The sequence below is a fragment of the Python bivittatus genome, unplaced genomic scaffold, assembly GCF_059951505.1.
Source record: "Python bivittatus isolate LINGU-HERP-01145 unplaced genomic scaffold, Pbiv_v1 ctg000270_np1212, whole genome shotgun sequence".
Lineage (NCBI taxonomy): Eukaryota > Metazoa > Chordata > Lepidosauria > Squamata > Pythonidae > Python > Python bivittatus.
This window is the reverse complement of record NW_028277050.1, coordinates 1,786,391-1,801,005: the sequence shown is the minus strand read 5'-3', so window position 1 is coordinate 1,801,005 and position 14,615 is coordinate 1,786,391. Positions and strand designations below refer to the sequence as shown.

At 44.0% G+C, this 14,615-nt stretch overlaps 1 protein-coding gene across 1 annotated transcript; it reads right to left on the bottom strand.

Moving 5' to 3' along the window:
• Positions 1-1,288: 1,288 nt before the first annotated feature.
• On the bottom strand, positions 1,289-9,556 carry PTMS (parathymosin). Its single transcript, XM_015887725.3, has 5 exons — positions 9,337-9,556; positions 5,899-5,967; positions 3,635-3,719; positions 3,466-3,533; positions 1,289-2,283 (listed from the first exon to the last, which is right to left on the bottom strand). The coding sequence occupies exons 1-5, from the start codon at positions 9,382-9,384 to the stop codon at positions 2,233-2,235; spliced, it is 321 nt and encodes a 106-aa protein (XP_015743211.1). The 5' UTR covers positions 9,385-9,556; the 3' UTR covers positions 1,289-2,232.
• Positions 9,557-14,615: the final 5,059 nt, after the last annotated feature.

The window sequence follows — 14,615 nt, the reverse complement described above, 5'->3', positions numbered from 1 at the left end:
TCTCTGTTCTAACCATGAAATGTGTAGATTCTGTGGGGCATCTGCTGCACAATCTGTGTTCAGTACAACTCGTTCAGTTCCCCTCTCCAGCATCGTGATCCTGTGATTCCAGCCAAACCCGTAAGTGCCCATGACTGCATTGGTTGTCAGTATCTGTAGCAATTCAACATACGGACAGGACAATGTTGTGAAGACTTTCCCACGGGTCAACCCAACTGTTAACTAGAACTCAGGGAATCTTGCACAGAACTGCCATCTAATCAAATAAAGGTAGTTATTTTTTTCCCCCAGAAGTTGGGGCAGCTTGCCATCAGGTGTCCAGATAGAGGAAACATATAGGTTGAAATCTGCTTACTTTCAGCACTACGTATCTTAAGGCTAAAGTTAACAGATCACTGTTGATCACTGAAACACTCATCTACAAAAGTAATAACAAAGTCATCACAAAAACTTCAGAAGGAAGCACCAGTATAGTTTTTATCAGCTGATTTTGAAACTGTGTTTTTCCTCCTTATTCATTACTGCTACTGTGAATGTGTAACTCTTCTTATACCTTTTGGCTCCTGTAGAAACATCATAGATTTATGCACAGTGTAAAGGAAACACGGTTTTTTTCCCCTCTCTCCCCCAGAATCCTAAAACTCAAATATTTTTCTTCGCACAATGCACAAACTCCAGATTTTGTTATCAAAAAAGTGGTGACAGTGACCAAGCTGAAGAAGTATAAAAGGGGATAAATACATAAGGAAGGTATCAGTGGCTACTAGCAATCAGCTTTAAATATATTCTCAGTACCCCTTGCTGGACAGCAGCAGTTGGAAATCCTTCATGTGTCTCCTGTTTGTAGGCTTCCCGGAAGCTCTGGATCATTCAACATGGGATCAGAATGCAGGAATAAATGTGCCTTTGATCTGACCGAATAAGCATCTCCTTATGTTCTTACCTGTACGATGATCTTTCAGCCCCACAACTGGTTCCCACATATGGGAATGATTATTATTCAATAATTATCATTCATTCATTCATTCATTCATTCATTCATTCATTCATTCATTCATCCATATGGTTATTCCATTTTAATCAATCATCAGACTAGGACCTCACTTTTATCCCTAACTTTTAAAAATGTAACTATAAACATGAGATGAGTAATTGCCAACTAGGAATAGAATCTGTTTTTAAGTTAGCCAAGTTTGTTAGTTTAAGAAAAATGAATTATTGTGTACTAAATCTGACTTGAATTGAATGCAGATGTGTGTGCCTCACAAAGAAGCAAAGCTATCTGAAATCTTTTTGAAAGGTTTTTTTATTTACAGTGCTAAACAATATATATATTTATATATCTCATCCTCATAATGTCTGTGCCATAGAAAATACTGCAGATGGATCTGCTTTAATTTACAAAGAAAAACAACTGAAAAACCTGACAGGAACAAGGGAGAAATCAAACTTTGGTCCCCTAATTAAAAAATAACAAACACCCAAAATGGGGGGGAGGGGGGAAACCACACTGAATCACATATTACTTTACACATTAAAAACAAGCTTTGCCTCCAGGAAGAAAAAAGTTCACCAGATTCAGCTTGCTGCCTGTCATTTAAATTTGTACAAAATGCATTAATTAAAAATTGTAAATATTTTTTTTAAAGTAAAACACATTTCACTGTATTATCATCACCACCACCACCACCACCACTACATTTTGCCTTTTTCCTGCAATAGAAAGGGAACAGGCACAGCACAGGAACACATCATGGCAAATTTCCCTGGCCCTGGACTTCCTGTGCGCCAAATGTGATTTAACCCTTTCAGCACCATAGAAACTCCACAAGGTTGTGGAAGGGGCCAAGAGGAATGGGGACGTGAAGTGCTTGACTGGAGCAGGGAGCAGTTTGCAAAGAGGTGTTGAAAGCAGAGGCATGTGAGGATCCCAGGCAGCAATTGTGAGGGTGTTCTTGGGAAGAGGTCGGAGGAAGCAAGGTTTCTAAAGACTGGAGCTATCTGAATGGAGGGTGAAGGATAATGAAACTGTAGGGAGCACTGTAATATGGAAACAGATCTTGGAGCTGGAGAAGAGCTTCCTTCAGCTTCCTCTTGACAGAAAGCACATTGAACTCCTCTTCTTCCTCATCTGCAGCTACAGCGCTAAAGAGGCTGCCTGCACAGACAGAGGAATGAAGGTGTGTGGATAGTTGGACGGTGGAGAAGAGGATGTAGATGGAACGAAGAGGATCAAGCTGAAGACCCATTTTCTGTCTTCTTTCTTTTTGGGTCAACTTCATCCTTCAACAGAAAAAGATGGGTGTATTTGGTGAGATAAACTTTGGCTTTGATACAGGTGCTTCTAAGCTTGGTCAATTGATGAGTGGAGAGCCAAAGAGCTGATGCATCAGTTGGGCCGGCTAGCGATTTAGAAACTGGGCCCGTTCTGAACCCCAGAAGTTTCTGTAAAATAGCCACTGCTGCAGATCCACAAGAAAGAGAAATTCCCCATAGCACAAATTGAGTTCTAGTGAGTTTTAAAGCAGAAATTGAGCCTAGGCAACCCACGTGAATCTTATAACTAGCAAATATCGTAAGTGGGTATATGTGTGTGTGTGTGTATTCTTTATTTGTGCATATAACGTTAAATTTCTTGTCTGATATTAACAACCCTTTTGGATTCCAGACACCACCTGCAATTTTATGCTATGGTCTGAGGACCAATAATGTTTGAAAAACAGCCACAATCTTGAGAGAGATTGGTATCCTTACCAGTGAGATTCCACCATATTTTAACTTTTAAAAATAGTAATAATAATAATACCAATAATAATTCAGAAGTCCTGCAGATACTATACTATTATCATTTTCATCTTGACACCCAAGAGTGCAGCCAGTGATCTGATCCATTTATGTTACTTATTGTTTACTGACTACCATACACTGAGTCTGCGGGAGAAGCAAGAATGGGGAATGACTCTGAAGAACACAACGAGGGTCACTACAACCAATCTCCATGGAGGGACCTGCCACCATAGTTCAAAGTTTTGCCTCACATTACAAACTGTCTGACTCCACTCTACATTCTACTTGTACAAAGGGCCTTCAGAAAGTAAGATTTCCATACAGTCCTAAGAACAGGTACATAGTTTTGAAAGAATTTGCTCTGAAAATGGTGTGCAACTTCTTGGTAGCTATCGGTTCACACCCGGGCCTGCAGTTTCAGATGCAAACTTTGCCATGATCCCTAGGAATATTGAATGTAGGACTCACTTAGTCCAAATCTATCTAAAGAGGAAGACTAACTCAGCATACTCAATTATCCTGTCTGTTGTCTTTATACAAAGGAAATTGCTGTAGTGTTGACTCAGCCCCAGGACACCGTGAACGCTATATTAATACTAATATCAATATTGTTGCTCACTTTCCCTGTACATTCCCAGTAAGGCATTCCTTAACATGTTAAACATAGTTTCTACTCACCTCTTCCTGCTTCTTTTCTGCAGATCGTTTTACTGCATGTGTATCTGGTTCCCGTTCATTCTCATCATCTTGGAATTAGGGAATGGTAAAGAGTAAATCAGTGTTAACTAACCACCCATGGAATTCACTTACCAAAAGTTTATGTACTATGTAGATAGCTTGCTCTTACCTTCATCTTCTTCATCCTCATCATCTACATCCTCAGGATTTGCATCTTCATCATCTTCCTCTTCCTCAGCTCCATTTTCATCATCCTGAATAAAGGAAAGTCACAGGATAAAGCAGTTGCCACCTGCCAAACAGGTCCTCAAGCCATTATCCTCAACAGACTTTGCCTGTATTTATGTGTTTATTTCAGCTCCCTCTCCCTCAAGACAGGTTGAAACTACAGCCACCATTATTGTATTATATATACAGCCTATTCTTCTTCTGAGGAGTTGAGATGTCCTGTTCTAGCAACAATCAGCACCAAAACTGCTTAGTTTCATCAGCAGGACTGTGCCATGACCCTCTTCTTTTTTCCCCCTCCTATACCCACAGCTCTCTTGCTTTTCAAAGCATATCTATCATTCTGAATCCATTTCTAGAGTGGTTGGTGAGGCCAGCATGGCGGGAGAGTAAGAGCCAGGGTGGATGTGTGCACATTTCACACACTATATTATGCATTTAAACAATTGATCCTCTGCTAAAGGCCTAGACTTCCCAGACATATTTTCTTTAAATGTGTTGACACTATAACTTCAAAGATTCCCAGCCACATGTCAAGTCCTAGTTATGACTTTCAAATGCCGGGCCAGATCTTCATAGATCTGTCATTGTTTTTTTCCTGGCAAATACTTTGTGGCTAACACTTGGAGTAGCAGGCCTGCTTTGCTTGTAATTATGGAGGAGATCCACAGTCAGGCTTCATCTTGGTTTTTAACAGGTCACTCTGATCAAAAAGGAAGTACTATGCAAAAGGATGAATCCAAGTTCCAGGACACTACTATTAACTATGCAGCAGAAGGATGGAGAAAAGGGCCGCAGGGAATAGTGCCAGGCACAGAGGCACATATGTGATGAGCCCTAGTTGGAAACAGAATGCTGTACTATACAGATGTGGTCTTTTGTAGCAATATATATTTTAATGGATCAGGTGAAAGTTCTCCTGGTATCTTCTCCTCCTTTTCCTTTAGGGACTTCTTCATTTCCATCTAATTTTGGATGAAGCTGACAGCACAAGTTATCTTGCCACCAAGAAGACTTCTGGATTGTATAGATCAGGGATAGAGCTTTCCAGAGCATCTTCCTCCAAACCCCACTCCATCTTTCTCAAACCCATGCCCTACTCTGCACAGAGAAAATTATTTCCACGAAGGGTGAGATGGATTTTTAAAGTAAGAGGGAGTAGCTTTATTCATCAATACCATACTGAATCTAGAAAGTTTCTAGGGAGGCAATCGACCCATGTCTGCTGTCTGAGAATAAAACGTTAAATTGCATCTTCTTAACCTAATACCTACACAACTCTGCTCATCTGTAGGTTCTCTTCAAAGCAAGCTCCAGGAAGAACTGATTATGGCAGCCAGCAGTAATCTCACTTGCCCTCTGTGCTTCTCCAAGGCAGAGAAAACTCCTGCCATCTGCATGGACTCCCCCTCCCCAGCCCCCCAGAGAGAATACATTCAGCAGATACAGGAGAACTGACCTAACAATGGCCTCGCTAAGCCAAAAGAAGCCACATCTTCTGAAATGCAGCTGTTAACCACAAAGTACTTACTAGGAAAAAAAGAATGACAGTTCTATGAAAAACTGGCCCAGCGTTTGAAATCTACCCCTTTCCCCACCTGCTATTTGATATGAAGAGAGAGAAAAGGAGTGGTTCCTGCTCCTCTTTCCTAATTTTTCTCACAGCTGGAATTCCAGGACCAAAACCTGAGAAGCTTCCTTGGCCCTTTGACCGTTTTATTGGCTGCTCCAGATTCGCCTTTACCCCAAGTCTTCAGTTCTTCAGTGCCTGAAGCCTGAGCGAGTGGGAACGTTGTAGGATTTGCTTGTTCATTCTTTTGTTTGGTCCATTTTTCTGGGTCATCTACTGCTGCTAGATTCCACTCCACCTCTTCCCAGGCTCTCATGGAGAGCTTGTCCATAGAAAGTGGGACTGGAAGCTGCACCACCATGCTGCTTTTTCTCTGTAACTCCAAAGCTCTGTCAGTTTGCAGCAAAGTAGCGATGAAGAAAGCTGATGGCTGGCATTGTGAAATGGCCAAAGCCCTCTTTCAACTCACAGACTATGTTTCTTGTTTCATCATATCAAGCACCGTAGGCTCGGTTCAATCGTGATCATTACAAGCATTGCAGAGGGTCCATCAGAAACTCACCCTCTTCCTTCTAGCCTCGTTCTTGCCGTGCCCTCTCACCTCTTGCTCCCCCATGAAATACAGGCCCAATTACCTCTATGATCTCTTTCTTGTCTTTGTGGGCAGACTTCTCCTCATGCTTTTCCTTCTTCTCTTTCAGTTCCTAAAAGAGGGAATGTCATATTCAGCATGGTTGGTATAACAAGTTATAGTGCAAAATAGTGAGGCAGTTGAAAGAGTGACTCAGCAAATGTTTTTTTAAGATAATTTAACGAAATGCAAAAGCAGCCAGGATTAAACATTATAAGGGGGAACACTGGAGAGATGCTATGTCCTTCTTACAAAAATCACAGCATGTCGCTGAAATCACACACACCTGTTATTTTTACACCTGTAACAAATACGGAAATCCAGATAAGGCAAGCCACATAGAAAACGAACTGAAGGTTTGTCAATATCCAATAGTTGTTGCATAATTTACCTATAGCCTGAGACATACACTCCAAATGGCACCTACTTTCGCTAAACATGTGACCCAATTCACCAATCAATCAGCATCCTTTTAATTGGACCTTGTGGAAAATAATTTGCAGGTGGGTTGTACCCAGTCCATTTCCTATGCTGCTGTCTTTAGTGATGCATAAAATCTGCAACCCTGCTGTAACAGCATCTCATGAAATAAGTATTTATCCTTATGGCTGCTTCTTAAGTTGTAGTGCATTAGACAGTTACATTAAATCCTCAATAGGTTCAGCATGGCTTCTACACACCAAATATTACTTCTTTCTAAACAGGGACTCCTAAATGTTTCTAAGAATACAGAAAGTGGCTTTCTGTTACCTCTATAATTCTCGTGATGGTCCTTTAAGACAGACCTGTACCTTTGCAGATAGGAGTTCAAACCCTGTCTGTGCTACACAGTGCACTCTTCTGTTTTAGTAAACACGTAACATAATTGTATTCTAGTAACTTTCTGCAACTACCAACCAAGAACTTATTACTATGGATAAAAATAAACTTATTGAGATAGCAGAAACAATAAGATGGGAGGCAGGAAAAGTGTCCCAGGAATATTCTACAATTCCTTCTTGTTTTTTGTATTGGGAATTTATAGGAGGGAAATCTGGGTCTTTTTTAAAAATAAAACTGAAGTCTACATCACTTCCTTGAAGGCCCAGCTACACAGTATGTCACGTTCTCCTTAATACAACTACAGCTACAATTACAGTGTAGACAAGTCTGATTGGGAGAGAGAGAGAGGAAAAAAATGGTACATGGTATCCCGTAGATGAGAAAGGATCCTTGTGGAACAGAATAGCCCATCCTTTTCCACTAGAGGGCACTGTGTTATTTTTGAAGACATAATATTTCTGACGCCCGCCAGCCACAGGGGACCCAACTCTGGCCTAGTTACATGCTAATCTCACCTGAATTGATCGTTTTGGTAGCACACCAGCAGCATCCAAATTTGCAGCTATCCCTCCAAGCAGAGCTTATTGTACACATCCAATGATGAAGGTCCCACGTTATCCCCTTCTTCCACAAACTCAGGGGCTTCCTAATGCACACAGTTCTGCATTTTCTTTGAAAAACAGCTACCTCTTCCCTGTACCCACCATCCTGCTACTTCAAATAGCTTTCTGAACTCCCGGATGGATGGTCTGTGTCCAAAGTTATGTTGCACAATGGCCTTAATCCCTAAAGGCCCTCAGTGGAGGATGAAAAACTAGACATCAGACACAGGACAGATATCACCCAGTTATAAAACAGCAAATAAACGTTCGGATCAACTCATCTCTGAAGGATGCTGTTAAACTGGGTACAACAAACCACACAGAACGTGACACTAAGCAGTCTCCCCTCTGAAACAATTGCACAGAATTAAGCATATACTTCTGTGCTACAAAAAACACTGCCTTACCCTATATGGAAAATTATTCAAGCGAGTTCCAGTTCTTGTTGGTTTTCCTCCCAGCAAAGGCAAAGCAGAAGCGGAGCTGAGTCCTCTGCCACATGTAACCTTTATCCCCATGTCCCTAGCTGCTCTTAGGATTGTTTCAATTAATTATTTCTTCTCCCTTTCAAGCCAGAGGGGGCCTGCACAACTGGTAAGAAAACATTGTGCAAGCCTGGCACGCTGGCTATTCGCTGCCTGCGTATCTCCCCGTTTTCCAGCAGGAAAGATGTCCTGTGCCATTGCTCGTACAGGCACAAGGGAGGCGTGCAGCACAGTCCCATTGGATTGCACAGTTTACTTCCAAGTAAACACACAAGGGATTTCGCATCTTAAAAGCCTCTGTGTTTCATCCCACATGGAAACGCTTGATGGAAACACTCCCATTTGTGATACTGTGGCCATCACGGCACTATTTTTGTTATTTTTGCTTCCCTTTTCACCTCCTCCTCAATTAATTTCATGCTGCTCTTATTGTTGATGGAACTAGTTGATGGAAAGTAAATAAAAGGCAGGAAAAAAACTGCTGCCTGCTATGACCCCATCTCACACCCACACCCACACCTGGAAGATGCATGCGATTCTTCTGAGGGTTGTGTTGTCCTATCCTTTGGGGACCATACCCCACAAGAGTAAGGCCGGTAGCCCATTTTCTGCTTGGCTGAGCGCCAGTAACACCCGCCGCTTCCGGAACAGATGTACCGAGTATCCTGCTAACGGTCGAACCACCAAAGCCGCCAGCACCTAAAATCTGGTGCCTCCGGAGACCAGAGACGGGCCGGCGATGGGGAGGACGCCTGTGCTGGCAACCTGGCAGGCGAGCGCGAGCCCGCGCGCACCCCCGCCCTTTAATTGCCTTCCATTTTTTCCTGGCTTTGTGTTGCGCTCCTCCGCCTTACGGCTTTCTTCCTAATACAGCGAAGCGGTTTAGCCTCCTCTGCCCTCCAAAGCACCCCGGTGGGAGGATCGGCCTTCTTTCCGAGCAGCGCACCTTCCCAGCGCTGAGCCCAGGAGAGCGCGTGCGGCTGAAGATGAAGCCCCCTCACCATTGTTGCCTAACGGGGCTTTCAAAGAGAGCCATTTCTCTCGGCGGAACCATGACGTCTGCCTCTACCCCCGCCAGTTTCTAGCGGCAAAGGACCTTTGGCAATAAATAAATAAAGGAATAAAGGCTCGCCGGGCAGCCACAAGGGCGCTCGGGGTTAATGGCCACCGAGAAGAGGGCACGGCGGGGCGGGAGGACCGGAGCCCACACACCGTCTCCGCGCGCGCGGAGCTTTTCCCCGACCCGAGTCTCCAGCCCGGAGCTGCTCATTTCCAAGGAAACAAAAAGGAAGCGCGCGCGGGGCGCAAGGAGGATGAGGGAGGGCAGGGGGAGAAGGCAGGGGATCGGACCCGGGGAGACAGGCTGGCGGCGGGAAAGGAGGCGAGGCGAGCGCGTCTGTCTTCCCCTCCTCCGCGGCTGCCCTTCCGAAAGAGTCCTGGCAGGTCGCGATAACTGGGGCGCGGACCGAGCCTGGCAAGTCCCGGGGCTCCTACGTCCTGCGCGCAGCGACAGGCTCCACCGGAGCTCCTCACCTTGGCTCCGAGCTCCACCGGAGCCTCCTCGGCGGGCTTCTCCGACATCCTGGCAGCAGCGAGAATAAGGCGAGGCAGACCAGATGCAGCTTCGAAGCAGGAACCTGCCAGCTGCTGCCGCTCTGCTCCCCAGCGCCAGGAACAAAATCCTTCTCTCCCGCGACGAGGCTGTGCCAGAAAAAGGGCTCGGTGACGAGGACGCGGGGAGGGAGGGGCCTGCGGGGAGGGAGGAGGGAGGGAGGGAGGGAGGGGAGAGATTAGAGGCAGAGGGGAAAGCGAGCAGCGAGCGGCGAGCGGGAACGAGCGGCTCGCGAAGCGGCTGCGCTGCGCTGCGCTTTGCAAAACCAAACCAAGATAGCTTTGCGAATGATTATCTATCGGACGGGCTAAGGGAGATTATGCGGTCCGGGGCTGCGCTGAAAGCCGCGAATCTGAGCTCGTGCTGTGCCCTTGGGGACGCCGCCGTGCACGCTTTGTCCTCTGTTCCTTTGTTTGCCCTTTCCTTCGCCTGCACCGCCTACACACGATCGCACACGCCCTTTGTACCACCCCGCGTTATTTATTCCAGATTAACTAAACGCCTATTTTTGCTCTCCTACCAACGATCACGAATACTCGCAGTTCTTCTTTTCATCCTGTCATTCTTGATGGTGACAAAGCACGCGCCAGGATTGTGTCCCGGCAGGAACCCCGGGTTCCTGTTGCAGTGGCAACGTTTCCAGGGATTGCCACTTTATAGCCGTGCGTTGCATAATGCCGCTCTCTGCATATGCTCAGAGTGGATTGGTGTTCCGAAGTTCCGAAGGATTCATTCTGCCGGTATCAAAACTTCCCATTCTTAATGCAATTTGCCAAAGTGCAATTGTTAAGTAATCTCGTACGTGTCCTTGGTGTGCTGTGAAGGTTTCATGAGAAAGTCTACATGGGAGGATTCCTTACCTCTGCCATACTTGTTACCTGTCATGCTGGATTAAAAATATAAGTGCCAATCCCCCCTATGATTTGTATGTAACCAGAGGATATGATTACTTTAAAATGATTTAATCTGAAGAATATTGGATGTAAGAACTATATGACATCATAAATAGAATCATAGTCTGGGTAACCACCTCTAGACAATTGTCTTCAGTGTTTCTGGGGACAAAGAAGCAAAGTTCCTGCTCTTCCACCTGTCCATCAATATACCACGATCGGTCCACAATATCTAAGGATGGCTTTATTAAGTATCCATTAAGCCATGTCATTCGGTATTCATGTCTTCAGCCCATGATGTCCAAATACTGTACCAGCTTTGGACAAATTAGAAAATAGTAGCCAAACCTTAAAGGTCTACTTGATAACCACATTCCAGACATGAGACATTCTCTCACCTGGATCCTGTTTCAGTGCCACTGCAGTTGACAGCAAATTCAATATTTTGAATATAAATCACTCTTATAATCCAAAAGGAGTTCATTTTTAACTCTCCAACCTTTTTCCTTACCGTGAAGTTTTAATATTCTGTTTTGCTGTATTGTAATTTATATACTTTTATCAACTGTCCTATAAAACGGTGGAAATATAGCATCTAAATAACTAATAGATTGGTATGGAATAACCTTGATGTTTGTCCCAATTCAAGGCAGTATCTTTGTGGACTGCATACATAGGTGAAATATTTCTGGAAATCGAAAAATTTCATTCTAGTTTACAGACTGTACTGAAACGTATTGTTAACACACAAGGCTCTTCTGATATATTTGTGCCAAGAAGTTACTGATCTGGTACAAAATATATGTGCATCACTTACAAAGGAATGGAAGTCCTATCTGAGTTCCAAGAGAATATATGAAAATTTGTGGGCATCTGAAATGGCCTTTCTCTCTCCACCCACTCCTCGCATTTTAGATGATATATAGACAGAAACACATGAAGGTAAGCAGTCCACCACCTATTCCTTCTCAAGCTGTGATGGCCTTTTAAGCTTAAAACTGCACCTTGGGACTGAGCCTTGATAATTTGGAGCATATACTTTTGGCAAAGCATAATCAAAATTCAGTCCCAGCTAACCAGCACATGGCTTTGTTTTCAATTTACAGCAGTTTTTAAATTGTCTTCAAAGGCAACTTTAAATGTAATTTATTACAGTAGTTTATAATCTGGAGATTCAGATAGGTGGAACCAGGCTATTTCTATCCAGGTAACATGGTAAATGGTAGGTGAGGCAAAGTGTGGGGTTTAGTTAACAATGCTGAGCATCACCGAGGCACCCCTGCATTATGGCTTATCTGGCCCTTCGTATCTCTGACAAATGATCGGGCAGCATTGTGTCTTTCTTGGTTCAAAATGCCTGTAGCCTTTTTCTTTAGCTACTAAGATGGAAACTTCATCACAGAAACATACTAGGAGTTGTTCAGTTTAATGAGTCCAAGTTTCCCAACTGTCTGAATTCAAATTCTTGTTTGTCTATAGCACGTTCCTTAAGCAGAGAAAGATAAAGCAAGATGCATTGTGCCATAAGGGTTCCTATCCTGAAGTCTGCAATCCTAACATCCTTCTACAATTAAATTCCTCTGGACAAAGTACACTTCATAGCATGCACAGGATTGCATTTCATGTGTTTGTATTTACAGTGTATACGTAGCATACATTCACAAATACGGTACACAAACTCATACAAACATAAATACCCAAAGAGACAGTGCGTGCATACAGTTCACTTGTTTTCAATTTGTGCCAGCTGAGAGTTTTATGATTTGGCAGCCCCCTCCCTAAAATTATGAAAGGGTTGCTATCAACCCCCAAATAAATGCTGTTTCACTAGCCAAGATACTCTGGTAGAATGACTAAAATGGATGAATCGTGAGGACAGAGGATGAGGAGACCATGGAGGCCCGATCCTAGTGTTTCCAGCCGTGACTTCGTTCTCCCTTTTGGTGATGACATTCTCCAGCAGTCCTGGCTTCAGCAGAAATAATTATTTTCCATTATCTCCAGTAGCAAAACATATTAAAATCTATCTGCCCTCCAGCTGATAACTGCCCTGCACACAGAGCACAGGATGGGACATAATTCAGTACCTGATCATGGCACTGCCACGTCATTACATGGGTGAGATCAGACATCTCAACCCCAGGCTGTGCAGTGAAGCTGTCGAAGTGTTTAGAGGCCGTTCAGGTATGGATGGGGAGGAACAGACTTCAGCTCAATCCTGACAAGGCTGAATAGCTGTGGCTGTTTGGCCCCCCTGAGCCGGGGATATTTTCACCACCAGACTTGGATGGCATTGCAGTTCCCTATTTGAGACTGGTGCACAATTTGGGGGTCCTCCTGTATAGTACTCGCAGCTACTGTGCAAAGAACGGGTGGCAGCTGTGGCACAGAGGGCCTTTGCACAGGTTCACCTTGTATGCCAGCTGTGCCTTCTCAACCAGGAGGCCTTTCAGATGGTCACTCATGCCTTGGTCACCTCACAACTGGACTACTGCGATGTGATCTACATGGGGCCACCCTCGATGGTCATCTGGAAGGTACAGCTGGTGCAAAATGTAGTGGTGCGAGCAGTAATGGGCACTTCTCACTATGTCCATGCATCACTGCCACAACGCAGGCTGCGTTGGTTGCCAGTTGGTTTCCAGGTGCAATTCAAGGTGTTGTTACCTATAAAGCTCTTCATGGCATAGGGCCTGGTTATCAGAGGGGCCACCTATCTCCAATTGTTTCTGCCCACTCGGTACACTTGGGTAGTGAGTGTACCCCAGGTCCCTTCTACGTGGGTGGGTGCCCTCCAGATCCCGTCTATTGAGGAAATGTGCTTTGTATGTCGCTGCTTCCTGGAACAGCATCCCCACAGGGATACAGAGGGCGCCCAGTCTCCTGGGGTTCGGAAGGCCTTTAAAACATGGCTCTGCTCCCAGGCCTGGGGTTAATGTGCTTGTAGGGCCCCTGTTGTGTTTTTATTGTTGTGGTTGTTTTTAGTCCAGGCTGTCTCGTTTAATGTTTTTAACTGTGTCTTGGATTTTGTAAGCTGCCCAGAATCTACTGCAGTGGGTGGCCATAACAAATTTAATAAAATAAACAAACACAATTTAAATGCTAAGATACATGAAATGGCTCATTTTGTAATACTCTGAAAGGAGATATGAAGAAATGGTATTTCGTACAACACATCATGGAAACCTGATCTCTTTATTATTGCTTTTCTTAGAATCCTAATACTTCTCTGCTTAGAACCTTAAGAGCTATTCTGCTTTGGAACTTGCCACTCCAGCACTCTGAGTATCTTCACACAGGAAAGCAAGAAAGATGAAACAAAACTACCAAGTACAATTATTACAATCATCTTCTGTTACCTTCCACCATTTGCCACACACCATTCAAAAGAGACAACAACAACAACAACAACAACATCAGTCAATTGCAAAAGGCAGCTTTACTTGGAACAGCTTATATCCTGCAACAATACCTTTAACACCATCAAACAACATCTGCCTACTCCAGGTCCTTGGGAAGGACTCGATACATGGATAAAAATGCCAAATCCAATCTAAACATCTGGCTGACTGTGCGATCAGCCATCATCATCATCATCATCATCATCATGTTAAGAAGGAAACAAAAAGACTAGAACACATCCTCTCCAGCAACCAATTAGCAGGAATTAACACCAAACAATCAAGCAGAGAACAATACCTTAATCAAGGAACCACCAAAGAGAAAACCACAGCCCCACCAACACAGGGCAAGCTACTGTATATAAACAGGGAGCAAACCCCACACTCACCAGCACTGATGATGTTACCTAATCGGGCAATGAAACGTCTGCAAGCAAACAACCAAGCTCAGGGAGCACCAAGGACTCCACATTACCTTTTACATTATGTTAATATTGGCTGTTCTTAATATCCCCCAATATACACATATACCAAGCAGTAGGAAGCTGTGTCCTTTACACAGAAGAGATACTCTGCCTCCAATACATTGTAACTGCTATTCAAAAACTAATGAGTACTACTGCTTTGCAAAATGAAAGTGAGGACTTATGCAGAATGAACTACAGTATAAAATACAGAAGAGTTCCAGTTGTAATAAGGTAAATTGCTGCACATTCCTGAGCAATAAATACTAAATTCTCAGATTGCACCATTCCTCCCTCACAAACAGTGCCCATATCCATCTAAGGCTAGAAACATATCCTCTCCCTTTATTCTACCTACACAGACTGATCTTCAGTAGCTACAGAATTCCATCTCCGCCCTGCTTTGTGCACAAATATCATTTTGTCCTGCTGCCAAGAAAAA